The sequence below is a fragment of the Pempheris klunzingeri genome, chromosome 6, assembly GCF_042242105.1.
Source record: "Pempheris klunzingeri isolate RE-2024b chromosome 6, fPemKlu1.hap1, whole genome shotgun sequence".
In the NCBI taxonomy this organism is placed as follows: domain Eukaryota; kingdom Metazoa; phylum Chordata; class Actinopteri; order Acropomatiformes; family Pempheridae; genus Pempheris; species Pempheris klunzingeri.
The window spans coordinates 11,547,747-11,566,379 of record NC_092017.1 but is presented as its reverse complement, the minus strand read 5'-3'; the positions used below and the strand labels follow the sequence as shown (position 1 = coordinate 11,566,379).

General features: G+C 44.4%; 2 protein-coding genes across 2 annotated transcripts in view; both read left to right on the top strand.

Annotated features, from left to right (window-relative positions):
• Nucleotides 1-9,786, top strand: part of notch2 (notch receptor 2) — a 43,420-nt gene extending 33,634 nt beyond the window's left edge. The window contains exons 22-35 of the mRNA XM_070831584.1: nucleotides 114-298; nucleotides 452-584; nucleotides 846-1,097; nucleotides 1,305-1,417; nucleotides 2,357-2,892; nucleotides 3,002-3,343; nucleotides 3,484-3,626; nucleotides 3,717-3,921; nucleotides 4,009-4,096; nucleotides 4,213-4,366; nucleotides 4,509-4,828; nucleotides 5,344-5,491; nucleotides 5,745-5,842; nucleotides 6,208-9,786. Of these exons, the coding sequence (XP_070687685.1) occupies nucleotides 114-298; nucleotides 452-584; nucleotides 846-1,097; nucleotides 1,305-1,417; nucleotides 2,357-2,892; nucleotides 3,002-3,343; nucleotides 3,484-3,626; nucleotides 3,717-3,921; nucleotides 4,009-4,096; nucleotides 4,213-4,366; nucleotides 4,509-4,828; nucleotides 5,344-5,491; nucleotides 5,745-5,842; nucleotides 6,208-7,656 (4,166 nt within the window). The 3' untranslated portion in view covers nucleotides 7,657-9,786. The remainder of the gene's footprint in view (nucleotides 1-113; nucleotides 299-451; nucleotides 585-845; nucleotides 1,098-1,304; nucleotides 1,418-2,356; nucleotides 2,893-3,001; nucleotides 3,344-3,483; nucleotides 3,627-3,716; nucleotides 3,922-4,008; nucleotides 4,097-4,212; nucleotides 4,367-4,508; nucleotides 4,829-5,343; nucleotides 5,492-5,744; nucleotides 5,843-6,207) is intronic.
• A 1,464-nt stretch (nucleotides 9,787-11,250) lies between these two features.
• Nucleotides 11,251-18,354, top strand: slc35a3a (solute carrier family 35 member A3a). Its single transcript, XM_070832048.1, has 7 exons — nucleotides 11,251-11,461; nucleotides 12,686-12,840; nucleotides 12,979-13,101; nucleotides 16,264-16,438; nucleotides 17,573-17,691; nucleotides 17,860-17,993; nucleotides 18,099-18,354. Exons 1-7 carry the CDS (start codon nucleotides 11,272-11,274, stop codon nucleotides 18,187-18,189), a joined length of 987 nt encoding a protein of 328 aa, XP_070688149.1. The 5' UTR covers nucleotides 11,251-11,271; the 3' UTR covers nucleotides 18,190-18,354.
• Nucleotides 18,355-18,633: the final 279 nt, after the last annotated feature.

The following is an 18,633-nucleotide window of genomic DNA, read 5'->3' as shown; positions in this document are numbered from 1 at the left end:
AAGATGAGAATTCCGATTAAATGGATGAACAAAGATAATAATTTCCTGCATACAGTTTCATCAGACAAAATTCTTAATTCACAATATGCACCTCCTTTACCAAACTACTGCAGGTGTGGAAGTGGAAAATGTTTGTAAGAACGCCGGGTGGTGCGAGAATGTGGGCAATTCCCACAAGTGTAATTGCCAGCCAGGGTACATGGGGAGCTACTGCGAAGAGATGATCGATGAGTGCAAGTCAAACCCTTGTCGCAACGGAGCCATATGCAAGGACTATCAGGGCACATATGAGTGTATAGTAAGTAAAGTCTGTTGGTGTGTGTTGTTCTTTGGTGTGCGTGGTTTGTGGGTTTTAAAGCTTTAATGTTTCAGGTTTTATGTTAATGCCAAGCTAGCAGAAATGAAGCACCCTAAAGCACCCAGTGAGCTAATGTTGGTTCCATTGCTCCAGTGTAAACCAGGCTACCAGGGGGTGAACTGCGAATATGATGTTGATGAATGCCACTCCAAGCCCTGCCTCCATGGAGGAACCTGTATCAACCTGATCAACCGCTTCACCTGTGCCTGCCCACCTGGAACACATGGTAAGTCTCTATATCACATATATGCATGAATACGCACACAGCAAGACTAAGGTCTACCTTTGAATTTAAAAATGGGGCAGAGAAATGTTCCTATTCTCTGTGATGTTTGTGTATTTTTAACAAAAATTAAACCGATCTTAGATGCATGTTTTACTCTAGGATGCCTCTTAAAACAACATCCAGTGCACATAAAATGCTGTCTTGAAAAAGGTTTACTCTATAGACACATGCAGTGATATCCATCTGTATTCTGCTCCGTAGGGGTCCAGTGTGAAAGGAATATGGATGATTGTGCCCCCAAGTCTGGCTCCTGGGAACCTCGATGTATGAACGGAGGACAGTGTGTGGACGGTGTGGGTCGCTACACATGCTCCTGCCCTCCAGGTTTCGTTGGTGAACACTGTGAAGGGGATCTCAACGAATGCCTGTCTGGGCCCTGCCACGCCCCGGGCAGTCTCGACTGTGTGCAGCTGGTCAACGATTATCAGTGCCGCTGTCGCCTTGGATACACGGGTCCGTATTATAAGTATATACAAGTATAAACTTCTCAAATGGACTTAACAGCACCAAATACTTACTTATTTTGTATACTAGTGTTTACGTGTCCAGTCTGACACAATATGCACTGCAATGTAAATGTATTGTTCCTGCAGAGTATTTAAGTTTTTATTATTTCTTTTCCTGTATAACTTTCTGTTTTCCTTCGCCTTGTTTCTCCAGGTCGTCATTGTGAGTCCATGGTGGATCTGTGTCTGTCCAAGCCGTGCCACAATGGTGGTGTCTGCTCTATGAACATGAGCTCAGTGCATGGCTACACCTGCTCCTGTGCACCTGTAAGTTTCTTTAATCTCAACCTGGTGGTAAATAACTAATGTGTAAATGTTTTTACAACATGTTGGTTTCACATTAAAGGTTCTCTATACATATCTCAGCATCTCGGATCAAAACAGTCTGCGGACGGGTCTTTCGTTCTTTGTCGTCCATTTTGTAAAGTACCGCTGACTGAAAAACCCTCTTAGATTTTGTGCTGCTGTGTTAGCTCAGTCTCAGTCTATCGCTGGGCAGCAGCTCTGACTTGTTTTTTGGCTCAGTTTCACTACACTATGGGTTCGCTCACAGAGTGACTCACAGACTTGCATGCCTTAACACGCAGCCTTTGCAACTACCAAAATAAAGCACAGAGAAACTCAGATTACAACATGCATGAGTGATTGTTAATATCTATCTCTCTATCTCTGTCTTTGCATAGCAAATACTTGTATAATGCTATATTAATGTACTGAATGTCGTTTAGAGAACCTTTTAAGGTCTTGATTAACACTGCCATAGTCTTTCAGATAACTGTCTGGATGCCATGTGCATGCATAGTTTTGCCTTTTGTTCTGTGTTTTGAGATTGAGAGTGGTGTGGATTATCTTGGGTTTATTTCATTAAGAGAGATGGAGAGGACAGTGACATTACTACCTCAGTGTTTTCATTCTTTTGCTCTCATACTAGAACTTGAATCTTTTCACACAAAATCCTGGTTTTCTCTCCACTAACCTCTTGCTCCCTCTCTTATTCTCATGCTTGCTTCAGAGGGCCACACCATGGCTCAGGTATAGTAAGACAATGAGCAGATTTGTAGGAGAACCTAGATGTACCTTAGTTATATGGTAGTTTCTTTTATAAAACATCAGCTGCAAAGTCATATTGGCCCTTGACAAATTTGTAGCCAAGCCTAACCTTTTAAATGACTATATCACACTTAAACAACATTTTGTGTTTTATAGGGCTTTACTGGGTTCAACTGTGGCGAAATAGAAGGTTACAGTTGTTCAAAGCTACGATGCCAGAATGGTGGGCGCTGTGTGGAGTCACCAGTTGGCCATCTGTACTGCCAGTGCCAGCCAGGCTTCAGCGGGCCACACTGTGAGAACGGACAGAAGTGCCCATGGACCTGCCAAAATGGAGGAACCTGCATCAAAGACCCATCCAACTCCTACCAGTACAGCTGCCGCTGTCCCACGTACTTCTTCGGACAACACTGTGAGAGCAAACTACTTACAAAAGACCCTCCATCCTGCCCCTATCTGCAGTGTGAGCGGCAGTCGGGCGATAAAGTGTGTGACGATCAGTGTAACAACCATGAATGTCAGTGGGATGGAGGAGACTGCTCGCTCAACTGGGAGCGGCCTTGGGCTCACTGCACCGCTGGTGTTCGCTGCTGGGATCTCTTCAAGAACGGACGTTGTGATAAGGAGTGTGACAACTCTGGGTGCCTCTTCGACAGCTTTGAGTGCCAGGAGACTCCACCAGCCCCCTGCAAGTATGTGGCCCTCCTCTTTATTGCTTGCTGCCACAGTTACCTATTAAGTCTGAATATTTCAGAAGCCAAATCACTAAGCACCCATCCTCCTTGTTCCTTGTATTTTCAGGTATGACAAGTACTGCGCTGACCACTATGGTAATGGCATCTGTGACCAGAGCTGCTACACAGAGGCTTGTGGCTGGGACGGCCTGGACTGTTCCTCTGACACTCCAGCCAATCTGGCGACTGGCACACTGATTATCGTGGTCCGGCTGCAGCCTAAGGAACTGCTTGGAGACTTAAGGGGTTTCCTGCGCTCCCTGGGAGCCCTGCTGCACACCAACCTGCATGTGAAGCTGGACCAAAACAAGACACCAATGGTATACCCTTACTACAGGTCGGACGAGGAGCAGGAGCGATATACACAGAGGAGCAGAAGCAAGCGGGAGCTGGAGAAGGAGGTTATTGGGTGAGGATAGGTCATGATAGGACACTTGAATAATTTCTCTTCTTTAAAGCTCTCATATAATTCTTACCAACTTGAAAGTATTCACCAAATAACTTTGTGTCATTAACTGTTTTTGCATCTTCACGTGCTTGTGTGTGCAGATCTATGGTGCACCTGGAAATTGATAACCGTGAGTGTTCCCAGAGCTCTGTCGACTGTTTCTCCAACACTGATGAGGCTGCTTCCTTCATTGCAGCAGCACACATTAAGGCAGAGCTGCCTTACCCATTGGTGTCTGTTAAAAGTAAGTAGGCCTGTGACTCAGCAGTTAATGAGATCTAACTGGTTTGTCTTTAGGTGAAAAAGTGCTTACACTTGTATTTGCATCCTGTAGGTGAAGCACCAACTCCATCTCAGACAACTCCTCTGATGTACCTGGTTGGAGTGGCCGTGGTTATTATTCTACTTATCCTGGTGCTGGGGATGCTAGCAGCCAAGAGGAAGCATAAACATGGCGTCCTGTGGCTGCCTGATGGCTTCTTGGCCGCGAAAAATGACAAGAGGAGAGAGCCTGTTGGACAGGATGACTTTGACATGAAGTGAGTGGATATATTGACCAGTTTTTTACTGTCCAGCTGCCAGTGAGCAATCGCTTAAACACTTATTTTGTTTTTTTCTCATATCAGGAATTTCAAGATCCAGGATGGAGCCCTGATTGATGGAGGTCAGAGTCAAAGATGGCTGGATGATGAGGTCCCATCCAAGAAACCAAGAGTAAGTGAATAGATACTGAAAGAAAGAGGATGGAGATTTCAGTAGTTTGAATTCAATTGGGTAAGGAATGTTTGTAGTATGAAGAAAAGTGGTTCAAGTCCTGCTGCTTTTTGTAGACTGAAGACAAACCCTTGCTGCCCATCGCCATGGATGGAGGTGTTGACAGAAGGGAGTGGACCCCGCAGCATCGCAAGGCTGCTGACATCACCCTGACCCCCCCACAGGCCGACCTGGATGCTGACTGTCTGGACGTTAACGTCAAGGGCCCTGGTGAGTGAAATGCACTTCTTAACTTCAATATCAGACTGATTTCCAATAAGTTCTTTAACAGTGATTTTCTTCTCTCTCTCTCTCTCTCGCTCTCTCTCTCTCTCTCTCTCGCTCTCTCTCTCTCTCTCTCTCTCTCTCTCAGATGGCTTCACCCCACTGATGTTGGCATCGCTGCGTAATGGTGGAGGCCCGGACTGCAGCCTGCATGGAGAAGAGGAGGAAGAGAGTGGAGGGGATGAACCAGGGCCGAGTGTCATTTCAGACCTGATCTCTCAGGGTGCTTCTTTGATGGCTCAGACTGACCGTACGGGAGAAACTGCGCTCCACCTGGCTGCCCGCTACGCCAGGGCCGATGCTGCTAAGAGACTGCTGGACGCTGGAGCTGATCCCAACGCTCACGACAACATGGGCAGAACTCCGCTGCATGCTGCCGTGGCGGCTGATGCCCAGGGAGTCTTCCAGGTGAGACAACTGATATCCTCAGAACAGTAGAAAGTCTTCAAAGTTTGGAAAATGCTTGATTTTTTTAACAGTCATATTTTTAAGATTTGGAAACGGCTTGAATTTGATTATACTCCTTGAAATGTGCTGGATTTTCAACATGTTTTGTCTACATGGTCACTTGTGTAGACCAAAAATCTTTTGACATGTTGGCTGACAATATAAATTGATTGCTGTGGAAAGGAATTATGTAAACTTTATTTTTAATTGCACTTATATTAACAGCTTAGATACGATGATAAAGGAAATTTTTGGTTTACCTTGAAAGTGTGTGAATTTGACTCTTAAGAGCTGCACAAACCCTATTATAAACAGCCCTAACAGTGTCTTTAATAGAAACCAAGTAATTAATGGCCTGTAGACATAAACAAAGGTGAAGGTAATCCCTGCAAACAGATAATTATTTGTGAAATCTGCATCACTATGGTCTGCCATGTGTTACTCATCATATCATGTGTGTCTGCGTCTTCCCTCAGATTCTGATCCGTAATCGTGCAACAGAACTGGATGCCCGAATGAACGATGGCACTACTCCACTGATCCTGGCAGCCAGGCTAGCTGTGGAGGGCATGGTGGAGGAGCTGATCCACTGCCATGCTGATATCAATGCCGTAGACGACCATGGTCAGCAGACTTTTCATATATTTACTCCTCTTGTTTAACATCTCGTTTCTTTACTGGAAGTCTGTTGCATGGATTACAAATCCATGTTTACAAATCTGAAGTGTTCATGTTGTTTCAACCTTAACAACGTTGTAATACTAACTCCAGTCTTTTTAAGATCTGGTGAGATATTAACACATAACACTAAAACTAATTTCATTCTGGGTAACATGAACATGCTTTTTTGTCTTTTCTCATCGCCCCACCATTTTAGGCAAATCTGCTCTGCACTGGGCAGCTGCAGTTAATAATGTGGAGGCAACTCTTGTGCTTTTGAAGAATGGAGCCAACCGTGACATGCAAGACAATAAGGTCGGTTCTTGTGTTTTCTTTTATGCTAATTCAAACCATTGTTGCTTAGTTTGTGTACAACTTATGAATACTGTATGTGCAGTGGTGTAACAGTGATACAAATTCAAGTTGAAACAGTCAAATTAAAGGGACTGGAAAAAGTCTTAAGTAAAAGTGAAGTTGAGTTGCACATCTTACAAACCTGCACATATCTAAAAAATATACAGTATACAATCATAGTATTGTAATGTCTACTTTGTCGCTTTCCATTGCTGTACCTAACTAAAGTGTGTGAAAAATTCAGCATTTGTCTAATGTGATAATTGGCACTTGACACTATGTGTTATACACAGTTGCCTAATAATCATTTGCTGTGATTCCTTCAGGAGGAGACGCCGCTGTTTCTTGCAGCCAGAGAGGGCAGTTTTGAGGCGGCTCAGGTCCTCCTTGACCACTACTCCAACCGTGACATTACTGATCATCTGGATCGGCTGCCCCGCGATACCGCTCAAGAGCGCATGCATCATGACATAGTGCGTCTGCTTGACCAGTATAATTTGGTTCACAGCCCACACAATGGGCCCAACCACATGGGCGGAGGAGGAAACTCCTCTGTTATGTGTGGAGCCAATGGAGCAGGCTTCATGGGCATGCGGCCCGGGCCGCAGGGGAAGAAGAGCAGGAGGGGCGGAGGTGGAGCCAAGGTGGGAGGTGTTGGAGGGGGAGCTAAGGAGCTGAAAGACATGAAGGCGAAGAGAAGAAAGAAGCCTGCTGGAGGAGAGGGGCCGGGCGTGGGTGCAGCAGTCGGAGGAGGAAGTGGAGGAGGTACAGGAGGAGGGAGTGCCAACGGCGTCAAGGCAGCAGGAGGACTTCCAGAGAGCTCTGTCACCATGTCACCCGTTGACTCCCTGGAATCACCACACTCATACACAGGCGACGTATCCGGCACCGTCTCCACCACAGCAAACTCACCTCCCCTCCTGAGCAGTCCGACCTCCAGACAAATGCTGCCCCCCGTCAGCCACATGCTGGGGCAGCCACAAGGCTGGGTGGGCATGACCAAGCACGGCTACAGTGGCCACATGTTTGGCCTCGTCCCGCACCAGATGGGGGGGTCTCACCCTGGCATGGGCCAACACCACAGCCAGGGTCCGATGCTGACTCCCATGAATGTCACCATGAGCAGGGAGCAGCTGCCGCCTATCGTCACGTTCCAGATGATGGCCCCTGGCGGCCAGGCCATACTGAAGCAGCCTCAGCCAGGGCAGGTACAGGTCACACAGTCCCAGGGGCAGAACCAGAACCAGGGTCACTCCCAGCAGGGGCCAGGACACCTCCACTGCTCCCAGAGTATGATGTACCAGATGCCTGAGCAGATGACCATGGCGCACGGGCTCTCGCACACCCTGCAGCACCCCCACACCGTCAGCCATGGAGGCCACGGTGGAATCGAGGGCCAGTCTCGGCCTCTGCCCTCCTATCCGCCTATGCAGAGCCCCGTGGATAAGTACCCCACACCCCCCTCACAGCACAGTTACACCACCACCGGCTCAGAGGGCACCACCCCCGGCCACTCCGCCCACCCACCCAGCGAGCACCCGTACCTCACCCCTTCACCCGAGTCCCCAGACCCTTGGTCGTCCTCTTCGCCACACTCCAACTCGGACTGGTCTGACGTCACCACCAGCCCCACCCCTCTGGGGAACCCCCACCACGCACTGCCGTCTTCACACCACACACACATTCCAGAGCAGGTCCAGCTGCAGCCGCAGTCGCAACAGATGCAGCAGGCCTCTCAACAGTCTCAGCTGGGAAACATGCAGGTGTTTGCGTAGGCCGGCTGGGGGAAAGCACGGACAGACTGACTTTGGGATTCTGTGTAGTTAAATAACAACACATAGTAACTCATTCAAAGCTTTTCTCACATCGCTCGTTAATTCTCTCTGTTTGTTCTTCGTTATAATAATCAGCCACCTCTCCTTCTACCTTTTCTTCTCCTCTTTGCACTTAAGAAGACTGTGTATAGTTTCAAAAATGTCGAGTATTATCAGCTAGAAATCAAAAGTTCTCAATACCAAAAAAACAAAAAAAAAACGCGTGGAGTTAGCTGCCTGCCACAAGCTAAAATCAGTTGTCCATGTAGTTCCTTCGATCCCAGCTGAGCATCGTCTGCTCTCTGTTGGCTGAGTCAAGACTTAACTTTTCGCCTTTTGTCACTCAAACACAAACTGTTTATTGAGGGATCATCGAGGAATTGCCGACCAGGTGGCAGCCGGCTAGAAAACGGACTGTAGAGATGGACACTGAAGCATGGAGGAGACCGTCTGTCTCTTTTGGAGGACATTGTTATTTCATTCTGCTATATGATATCCTTATTTGATGTTTTTAATGTGATAAGCCTGCCAATACTAACTCCTTGTCGAAACCATTCACTCTACTTTTTTTATCACGATGAGTCACGTTCAGTTGATGCTTTAATCCAGCAAAACGACCTAGTTGTTGCCTCACTGTTTTTTTATTCATGCATTGTATTTTTTTATGTGCTAAAGGGGGAATTTTATAAAATGCTGTTGCATGACTAGAAAGACAAACATCAAGAAAATTACAGTTTATATAGAAATGCACACAGATGCATCTTGTTACTGAATGGCTCTACACTTGTAAATGTACTGCATTGATTACAGTTGATAGATTAGTATTTCCCATCAGATATTACCTGAACGCAGACGAGGGTTCACTAAGTGCAGTTTGTATTTGCATGCTGTAGATGCAGTGAGAACACCGTGTGTTAACCATGTTTTTGAAGCCTGTTACTGTTACAAATATACAAAAGAGTTGATTTGAAAACCAAATGAGACTTTGTCTGGATGCAGTTACATCACGCCTTGCCACTATACTCCATGAGTTGTTGAGGGATTCATTCAGAAGCTTGACAAACTTTATGCAAATACATACATTAGTTTTAGTATGTTGTATGATGAAATGTACATAGTCTGACAGGACATTCTGCTTATTGTTACTGAGCTCGATTTGGCAAAGACATGTCGACTTTTTTAAAATGTCTGTTTCTGTTTTTTGTTTTTTTTAATAAGAATTCTGATCGCACTTCTTGAATGATTCTGAATGTTACAGAGGTTCATGTTTTTACCTTTCAAAGTGCCTCTTGCTAAACGTTTTCTCTTCCAAAATCATTTAACCAGTTTTGCCTTTTGCTTAACAACAATCAGTATATCTGTGCACCTTTTTTTATTCGGCATGATTCAGAAACCAAGTCTGGAGGTGAGTTAGGTTTAATAAAGTATTTTATATCTTCCTTTGTAAAGTTTGTAATGTTGATTGTAGCTTTGTGTGGCTGCTCTGTAATCACAGGCCGTCATTCATTGGTTTATTTTTCAAACTCCAAAAAGGAACATCAGTGTCTCTAAGACCAAATTCTTTTTTTTTTTTCTGCCAAAAATTTTTGTCCACATATTTTGTGAGTCGTTCCCCTTGTTTCAGCACACACATCCGATACCAAGAAATGTTGTTTTGGTTTTAATAACTACTGCAAGTGTGTATGTGTGTGTGAACAAACCAGATGATTCACATTTCCTCAATATTACCTAGAGTACCTGACACTTCAGGGCCTTTTTCTCTGTACCTGTGATATCCCCGCAGTTTCACAAAACACCAAAAGTGCTGTTCATCGAGTTGTCAGTCCCTCTTTTTCATTAGGAATGGTACAAGTCAGTTCACGTTCATATGCTCGCCCACATGTCTTTGTTCTGTATATAAAATGTTTTTTATCGTACTTTCCTCTGTTAACCAAATAGCGTATAATATACATGCCATATGAAGTAGTTGTCACCATGTTTGTTTACGGTAGAAGAACTAAAACTGATGATAAAATAAGTTGTCTGTCGCAAAGATAAAACCAAATGATCAACCAAATGTGCTTCCTGAAATAAAGCCCAGATCTTCATAGAGTTTTGCACTCATGTCTTTTTTGAAACATGCGTTGCTTTTGTCGTTTTCACATAGAGAATTAAAGTGTGACACAGGCACACAGATTTTTTTTTCATCAGACTGCTCAAAGAGCGCTCAGTCCTTGGAAATATGATGTATTTTGAAAGTACAAAAACTTCAGGACAGCAAGTGCAACGTCAGGGTACACAGCTCATAGATAAGTATAGTTTTAAAGGATCATCACAGGATGTATTTTACTGAAAAATACCCAACTAACTAGGATTTGCCCTTCAGGGCTTTGGATTTACCTAAAGACTATATATTTATTAAATTTTTGTAACATTTTCTTTTCCATTGTGCCTGATATAGGCTTATAGAAGCACTGTTTGTATATCTGAAATGATCTTTGCAATATTATTTACTCATCACCAAAGTCAAAGTCAGCAGTTTCTATCAGCCTGACATAAATTGAATGGTCAAAATGTTTAAATTAAATATTTGGGTGCTTTACCATTGAGCACAGCTAATGTCATGGACAGCATGCTAAGATATTGATAATACTAAATAATAACAAGGAAAAAACACATTACTACAGCAAAGTAAAGAAACACACTGAGAGGCTTTTTCATTAAACATATTTAAATCTAGTGGTTTGACTCATAGAGATGCTTTGTTTGTTACTGGATGGCCAAAGAACTGTTTCCACAAAAGAATACATGTATATATTTGGTGTGACTTTGGGCATGAATGTGTAATAATTATACCCCTTTATTATTCCACTATGAGGAGAAAACACAGATGTTTAAAATGTTTAAAGAAGGTTTAAAATGAGCCCGGGTGGTGCAGCCTGTTGTCAGTCCAGCAGGGGGCGCTGCTTCAAACAGGAAGCCACAATCCAGAGACGAGCAAGAAGTCTGTACACGGAAGTCCGCCAGGATTTTACATGCATGAGATTTGTTTTCTTCTGTAGACTTTCTCGGCATTATTTCCTCTTTCCCCTGACTGTTAGTTGACCCGCGGTGACCCCTGATGATGGGACAGCCGGGCCGGAAACCCTGAGCAGACACCGGGCCGGCGCTTCACATCCAGTGCGGGTCAATGGACGCCAGGACTTGAAGCTGTTGCTGCTGTTTTGACAGCTGGGTCGAGCCTCCAGTACCTGGTCCGAGAGCTGCTGGGGACTGGCGGGACTCGGGGATTGGACTTATTTTATGTGGAGACGAATATCTCCGTCGGTGAAGTTGCTTTTTAAGCGCCATTGAAGGCAGAAAGGTGAGAGTCTCAGTCTGTCGGCGCCCTCTCCTCTCTCCTCTCCTCTCCCCTCCCCTCCCCTCCCCTCCTCTCCCCTCCTCTCCTCTCCTCTCCTCTCCCCACTGTTTGCTCTGTGAGTAATAACCTCTTTCTGCCCCTAAAAGCCTCTCTGTGGTAACAACAAGTCGAACTGCTCGCACCGTGTCTTTCGCCTCTCCTCTGCTCCGTGTCCAGCCTCCCACCGACCCGTGGCCATGGCCTCGTCCCGGCTGAAGTACCTCTCTCTGGGGGTGCTGGTGTTCCAGACCACCTCCCTGGTGCTCACCATGCGGTACTCCCGCACCCTGCAGGCCGAGGGCCCGCGGTACCTGGCCTCCTCAGCGGTGGTGGTGGCCGAGGTCATGAAGATCCTCACCTGTGTGCTGCTCGTCTTCAAGGAGCACAGTGAGTGCATCCGGACACAGGGCAGGGCTGCCACTGAGCCTAACCAGTATATCATATTTCTGATTGATTTATTGGATTTTATTGATTCGTTTACTCATTGTGAGGCCCATGAAATGTCAGACATGATAATCTCCTAGAGCACCAGGTGATGCCTTCTGACTGCCAGAGAAAAAGTAGCAGAACCTCACATTTGAACTTATGTTTGTCCTTTTTTGCTCAGTCAAGACAGAAATGATCATGGAAATATAAAAACAGTTTTTGATTAAGTTGTTTCACTGAATCAACTGACTTATTGTTTTAGCCCTAACTATGAAAAATACTTTGATTTTGATCTGGTGCAATAGAGTACTGATATTGAGAGTAGAGTATTACTAATGTGTATAATAAAATATAACAAGCTTGAGGATGGTGAAACGCTAAAAACTGGGGTTTAATATAATTTTATTTCTAAAAAATAGTGTTGATACAATGAGCTGAGTTTTCTTGGAGAAATATTTCTGTCTAAAATTGCCTGTATTCAAACTGTAATTAATTAAAAAAAAAAAAAAAAAAGTGGCAGCTTTATGTATTTGACAGTGCTGCATGTTTACATTACCAAAATGCTTCAGAGGTTCAACAATCAATACCTGGCTGACTAAAATACCCCACATACTGTAGTTGGAGAAGCTCCCTTTACTCAGGTTTGTCAGGTTGCGCTTGTCTTACACCCGTCCTATTGACGGATGTAAAACAAGATTCAAAGTGTTTATTGTCATGTGTGCAGTGTAGAAACGGGTTTCCCTGTACAATGAAAATCTTACTTTGCCATCCGCACTGAATGCCAAAGAGTGAAAAAGAAGAGGATAGAATAGAATATAAAACATATAAATATAAACTACTATTGCTAAATATAAATATATTTACATGTGTGCAAAAATACTTAGAATAAAGTACAGACTTAGAATAAAGTACAGACTTAAAATAAAGTACAGAACTTAAAATAAAGTACAGACTTAAAATAAAGTACAGAAACAAGTGGGTTTTCTGAATCATCAGTAAAACCAGAAAGCCAAGTGGAAACTTCACAAACACAGCACCGCTCCGTCGTCTGTATGGTCAGATCTTGCACAAATGATCCCACTTATAAAGACACTGCAAACAAAATCCACTGCTAACTTTACAGACTAGCAGACGTAATCCCAGATTTAACTTCTACATGTCTGGCGTTTTGTTTGTGCTCCTCAGGTTACAGCATGCGAGCTCTGAACAGCGTCCTGCGTCAGGAAATTGTCCACAAACCAATAGAAACGTTGAAGCTGGCGATCCCCTCGGGGATCTACACTCTGCAGAACAACCTGCTGTACGTCGCCTTGTCCAACCTGGACGCAGCCACCTACCAGGTACGTCAGAGGGCAGGCTGGGTGTGGAGGCTGTGTGAATATGTTTACTCACAGCGTGACTCAGTGTAACACTCACAGGAGCTGATGTGTCTTGACACAGTTGCGTCTTTTACAGTTTTCCCACTTTGTCTCCGCCAGGTGACGTACCAGCTGAAGATCCTCACCACCGCTCTGTTCTCGGTGTCCATGCTGGGCCGCAGGCTGGGCGTCTACCAGTGGCTCTCACTGCTGATCCTCATGGCCGGAGTGGCTCTTGTGCAGGTTCGGTACAGCTTCAGTTCACCACTTGTAGAAATGTAAATCACGCTGTTCACTGTTTGTAGACGTCAGCCACAATACATCCTCCCTGTGGTGTCTCTTTATGAGCACATAGACACGCCTGAGTGTTTGTATGAGTAGCTGCCTTTAAAAAGAGCCTTTTATTCCACCAATAATCAGAGTGAAAGTCCTTGTAAACGAGTTGGTATGAACGAGGGCCGGCGCAGCCTTGGTATAGTCGATGGTCTTTATAGTTGATTGGAGACAAGAAATCTCTACCGCAGCTGAAAATAAGATCTGGCAGCTATGAGACTGACAACCATTCACACTCACACTCACACCTACGGGCTATTTAAAGTCACCAGTTAAACTAACCTGCATGTTCAGCTCATGTGACAGGATATTAACCCTTTTAGTCATTTCAACACTGTGAAATGACTAATTCATTCATTCATTCATTGTAAACTGAATATCTTTGGGTTTCGCACTGTTGGTCGATTGAAGCACAACATTTGAAGATGTCTGGGATGTTCTGGGAAGCTGTAATGGGCATTTTGTCACCATTTTCCTTGGATGTTTCATAGAATAACGATAAAATAACGATTGGGGGCGTTTTCCACTGGCCTGATAATCAGGCTGAATGGCACATTTTGTTTTCTTGTTCATTACTTGAGTCACATGAAGATTTTTACACTTTATACCAGTTTTCAAGTGGTGTATCTCACCCAGAGCAGCCATGTTTGAGTAGAGGGTGTTTACTAGTTTCAGGGAGGCGATTTGTTCAGTAAACCACTGATGAATCGGCTCCTTCACTAGACGGCTCATCCATAAGCAAATAATTCATTCCCCGCCGCACTTTCAGCTGTTTCCAGAGCTTGCTAGTGGAAGCATTCTGTCTGATTGTTGACTGTGAAGTAGGAAACCAGGGTAGATTTGTGGAGAATTGATCACATTCAGCAGACTAAATAGGCTCATGCAGTGAAATCGCAGCCGGCTCCCTCGTTTGGTGTGTTTAGTACGTGGCCCGATCGCGCCACACACAGATTTCATGAGAGAATTGTCAGCATGCTCCCTCTACCTCAGGTCGAGCTCAGGTTACTTTTTATGTCTGTGCAGAATCTGGAAACAGAGACTCTTAATTGTTGGTGTTGTCAGGTGTCACTTTGTCTAATCAAACATTTACTCAGCTGTGTTATGGAAGTTTGCCTATTTTCTGTTTTAATTATTGGGGGATCTCTAATGTCTTCTAATGGCCAGATAAAGAAAAGAGACTCTTATTCTCTGCGGGAGCTGTGTGGTTTTCTAAAGGTTAAATAAATAAAAGAAAATAATGAGGCCTGAACTGGAGCATTAAAATAAGCACTGGCAGCCAGTGGTTACGAGGGATTGTGCTGATGAACGATGAAGTGTTGACTGTTGTGATATCACCTCCTACTCCTTTTTGGCAAAACAAAGAGAATGGCAGTCAGTCAGTGTTACTCCTGATGTGATCTTAATGCTGGCTGAAGCACAGTGGAGGAGGAAGAGGAGGACGTGGAGACGCACCTCGATGTGTCTACAGGATCAGACAGATAGAAACACTCCGTCCCAAACTGGTCCCAGTGTAACCAGACTGTGTGACAGTGCTTTGTCCATGACACCTCCACAAGGTTCAAATAACAGATCATCACGTCAGGTGTGAGGTTAACACGCAGCCATAGCAGCTATTATATTTGCAAACACCTACGAACAAATCAGTGAGCTAAACAGCCAGCATGCTTCTGCTACGAAAATAATTGGCTTGTTTTTCATTAATACAACTCCTCGTTTTCACTGTTCATTTTCAAGTTTTATACCGTTAGTTCTCACCCAGCAGGGTTTGTTTCGGAGTAGTTACAGAGGTGGAAGGCACACGGCATCTTGGTCCAATTACTGAAGTGATCTTTATCAAACAAGGACTCCGACTTGTTCTGACATTTTGTGCTTTTATCTAGAGGAAAAGTGCAGAAGCTACAATACTTCTCTTACTTTGCACAACCAGAGATCATCATCTTTTCTTTTTTTGTCTTTTTCTTTTTGCATGAACACACATTTTCCTGCTTACTGCAGCACATAATACAGAAACTCACACTCTGCAGCATTTTTACAACTCGGCAAAGTCGTGACGATGCCCTTGTGTGAATTTCAGGTACAGAGATCCTTGGATTCAGAGGGAAATTAGAGTGTGATTGTGAACCATTAAACAGCAGCGTATGAATATTCAGACTTTGGTTTTATTTGATCTTAAACACATTATATACACAAAGTTTTATGATAGGAACTGCTTTTTGGCAGTTTGAGCACTTGACATTAGTTCTGTTTTGCGTCCTCTTCACTGACTCAGTAGTTGTGTCATGCTTGTTCCTTTCTCTGTACTTAAAAAAATAGTTTGACATTGTGTAAAGTGCACTTATTCACTTTCTTGCAGAGAGCTAAATAAGAAAATCAATCCCGTTCTCATATATGTGCCTTAAATATTAGGGTCCAGCCAGCAGAGGCTTGTCTTAGCTTAGCTTAGCACAAAAGCTGATGCCACGGAAAACCGTTAGCCATGCTCTGTCCAAATGTAATGAATCCACCTACCAGCACTTCTAACGCGCACCAGCTTAAACGTAAAATCTTCTTTGTTTAATTCATACATAAAAGTTTCACAGAGAGTTGTGTGCTGGTCTATTTCTTGCCGAGCGTATCTGTGTGTGTGTGTGTGTGTATGTTTTACTAGTTTAACAGACTATAAAAGTATTTTTCTTTATTCCCACTTTGTATAATGTTTTGGTTGTTCCTGAATATTTATGTTCTTTCTCAAGTTTTGCGCTAGCTCAGATTTTAACTTCTAAATCAAGAGGTTTAGGTCTTTTGTTAACTTAAGGTCCACTTACTTGCTTTTGGACTACATCTTGCAGTCTTCCTCAGTGGATGGAGTCTGCTTTTAGTAGATCGACTTCTGGTGTAGCTTGTGAAACGTCATCCTCATGTCATGTGATGACGACTCAGCTATCTGCTGAGGAAAACCATGGGATGCAGTTGCTAGAAGGTGGACCTTGAATTAAGATTTCTTTTTTTGGTCAAACTGCTGGTTCCAAAGTCGAGAATGACCTTCCAAGGTGGAGGTTTATTATAACCCATCTGTTTCTCTGGTGCTTGCAGTGGCCCTCTGAGTCCGCGGTGGCCCCAGAGAAGGAGGCCCTCTCCACAGGCTCCCAGTTTGTCGGCGTGACAGCGGTTCTGGTGGCGTGCTGCTCCAGTGGGTTCGCTGGTGTCTACTTTGAGAAGATCCTAAAGGAGAGCAAACAAAGTGTCTGGGTCCGCAACATCCAGCTCGGTCAGTATTCATCGATCAGTGGAATCAATCAGTCGCAAACAGTATTCTTACATATAAAATGTAATTCAATGCGCTGGAAAGTAATGTTAAAGGTTCCGACATTTGATCAATGCCCATCCATCAACGGAGGAACAATGTTGTGACACGCTGTTGTGAACAGACTGAAAAAGGCGCTCCCTCCATGTTTCTGAAGGGAGCTGGTTTGTGCACAGTTTCCTCTCTTCCCTGCACAGAGAGCCAGCTGGGCTCTTTACCTCCGATATGTTTCTGTTAAGATGAATGTTCCTGTCTAGTTTATTTTTACCCTGGAGCGTGTGAGGCATGTGTTAAGTCTCCTGCGATTTCTGGTGTGGGCTTGGAGCTTTTTCACTCACACTAAATGTTAAAGCCTAGATCTGCAACAACAGCAGTGACGAAAACGCTGTGCAGTTTGTTTGTTTTTTATAGTTGTAAAAGTGATACAAGAGAATGTAAAAAGAGGGAAAATAGGAATTACTGCTGAGATGATTATTTGTTAAATTGAAATTTGATAATAATAACTGTTATTAGTTATTATTTGAAGTTATTTCACAAGCAAAATGCCAGACATTTCTCTATTTTATATGTTAAGTGGATACTTTTGGGCTTTGAGCTGCTGATCTGACAGAAGAGGCAATCTGTAGATGTCGCCTTAGGCTTTCTTTTATAAGTGGAAACATATTTTTTGAAAATGAAAAGAATTGTTAGTTACAGCCTCATTAAGTAAGTGAAGAGAGAGGGAGATAAGTAAAGTAGCTGGAGCACATGCTGTGACAAGATATTAAAGGAATAGCTGAGGAGAGTTAAATGAGAAGATTGATGCCACGCTCACATCTGTATGGAAATTCTGAGGCTAGAGACAGGAAAGGGTTAATGCTAGCTTAGCTTACTTTAGCATTAAGATTGGGAATGGGGGAGCAGCCAGCTTGGCTCGTCCAAAGTCCAACTTCCAGCAGCTTTTTAAAACTCACTAATTAACAAGTTATATCTTGTTTGCTTAAACTGTATAAAAACAACCGTTTGTGGTGTTGTGGCTTCGTGCCGGACTATTTCTTGGAGAGGCATTCTGTGTGAACACGCAGCAGTCTTGGTACCGTCTGAATTTCTGTTTTTCAGGGATGTTTGGCCTGGTGTTTGGCCTCTTTGGGATGCTGGCCTACGACGGAGAGAGGGTGAAGGAGTCGGGAATGTTTCAGGGATACAACACAGTCACCTGGGCTGTCGTAGCGCTGCAGGTAAGGCTCACTCCACTGCCACTGATTCAGTGTTTCCCAAAAACTTGAATGTAACTTTCTTCGAGCCTGTGGGGTAACAGTCTCTTAATTTCGTGGATCAGACTCCCTGTCGGTCTGTGCAGGTCGTGCCTTCGTCCATCTGCGCCTGTGTGTTTGTTGTTTCTCCAGGCGCTGGGTGGTCTGGTCATAGCAGCGGTCATCAAGTATGCAGACAACATCCTCAAGGGCTTTGCTACGTCGCTCTCCATCATCCTGTCAACTCTGATATCGTACTTCTGGCTGCAGGACTTCGACCCCACTGGGTAGGGGGAACCATCTACTACTTCTCCGTCTGTCTTTCTTCTGTAACGTTTTAGCTCGTAATCACAGTTCCTCCAGGTGACTGCGCTGTCTGCTGTCGTCCACAGCGTGTTCTTCCTGGGGGCCATTTTGGTCATCGTGGCCACTTTCCTGTACGGCTACGAAGGCAAGCCTTCCCCCAACCCCAGCAGGGCGTAGGACACTCACGGCTGACCCTACGGCAGCAGCAGGACGTCCTGCTGAAGCGTCAAGACGTGGAGGGGAAAGGAGGACAGAGAGCTGGAGAAAAAGAAGGGGAAAGGTCTTTATCATATATTGCGGTGAGGAAAAAGGAAGAGACGGAGCAGAGGAGGAGGAGGAAGAGAGGAGGTAAGCTGGCTGGGAACAGAGGACAGGAGGAGTGGGAAAAGAAGGTTATTAAACAAAAAGCAAGCACAAAGCTGTGATGGAGCTCACACACCAGAAGTGCCTCAGCTGAGAAGGGTAACCAACTGTGGCGAAACAGGATTGTGTGTTTGTCCTATAATTACCGCCGTAGAGAGATAATCCTGGCTGCCACACCTGCAGATCTGGAGAGAGATTCTTGACAGGACCGACTGATTGTGTTCATTAGGAACCTGTTTGACTGCCAGTCACTGTAAC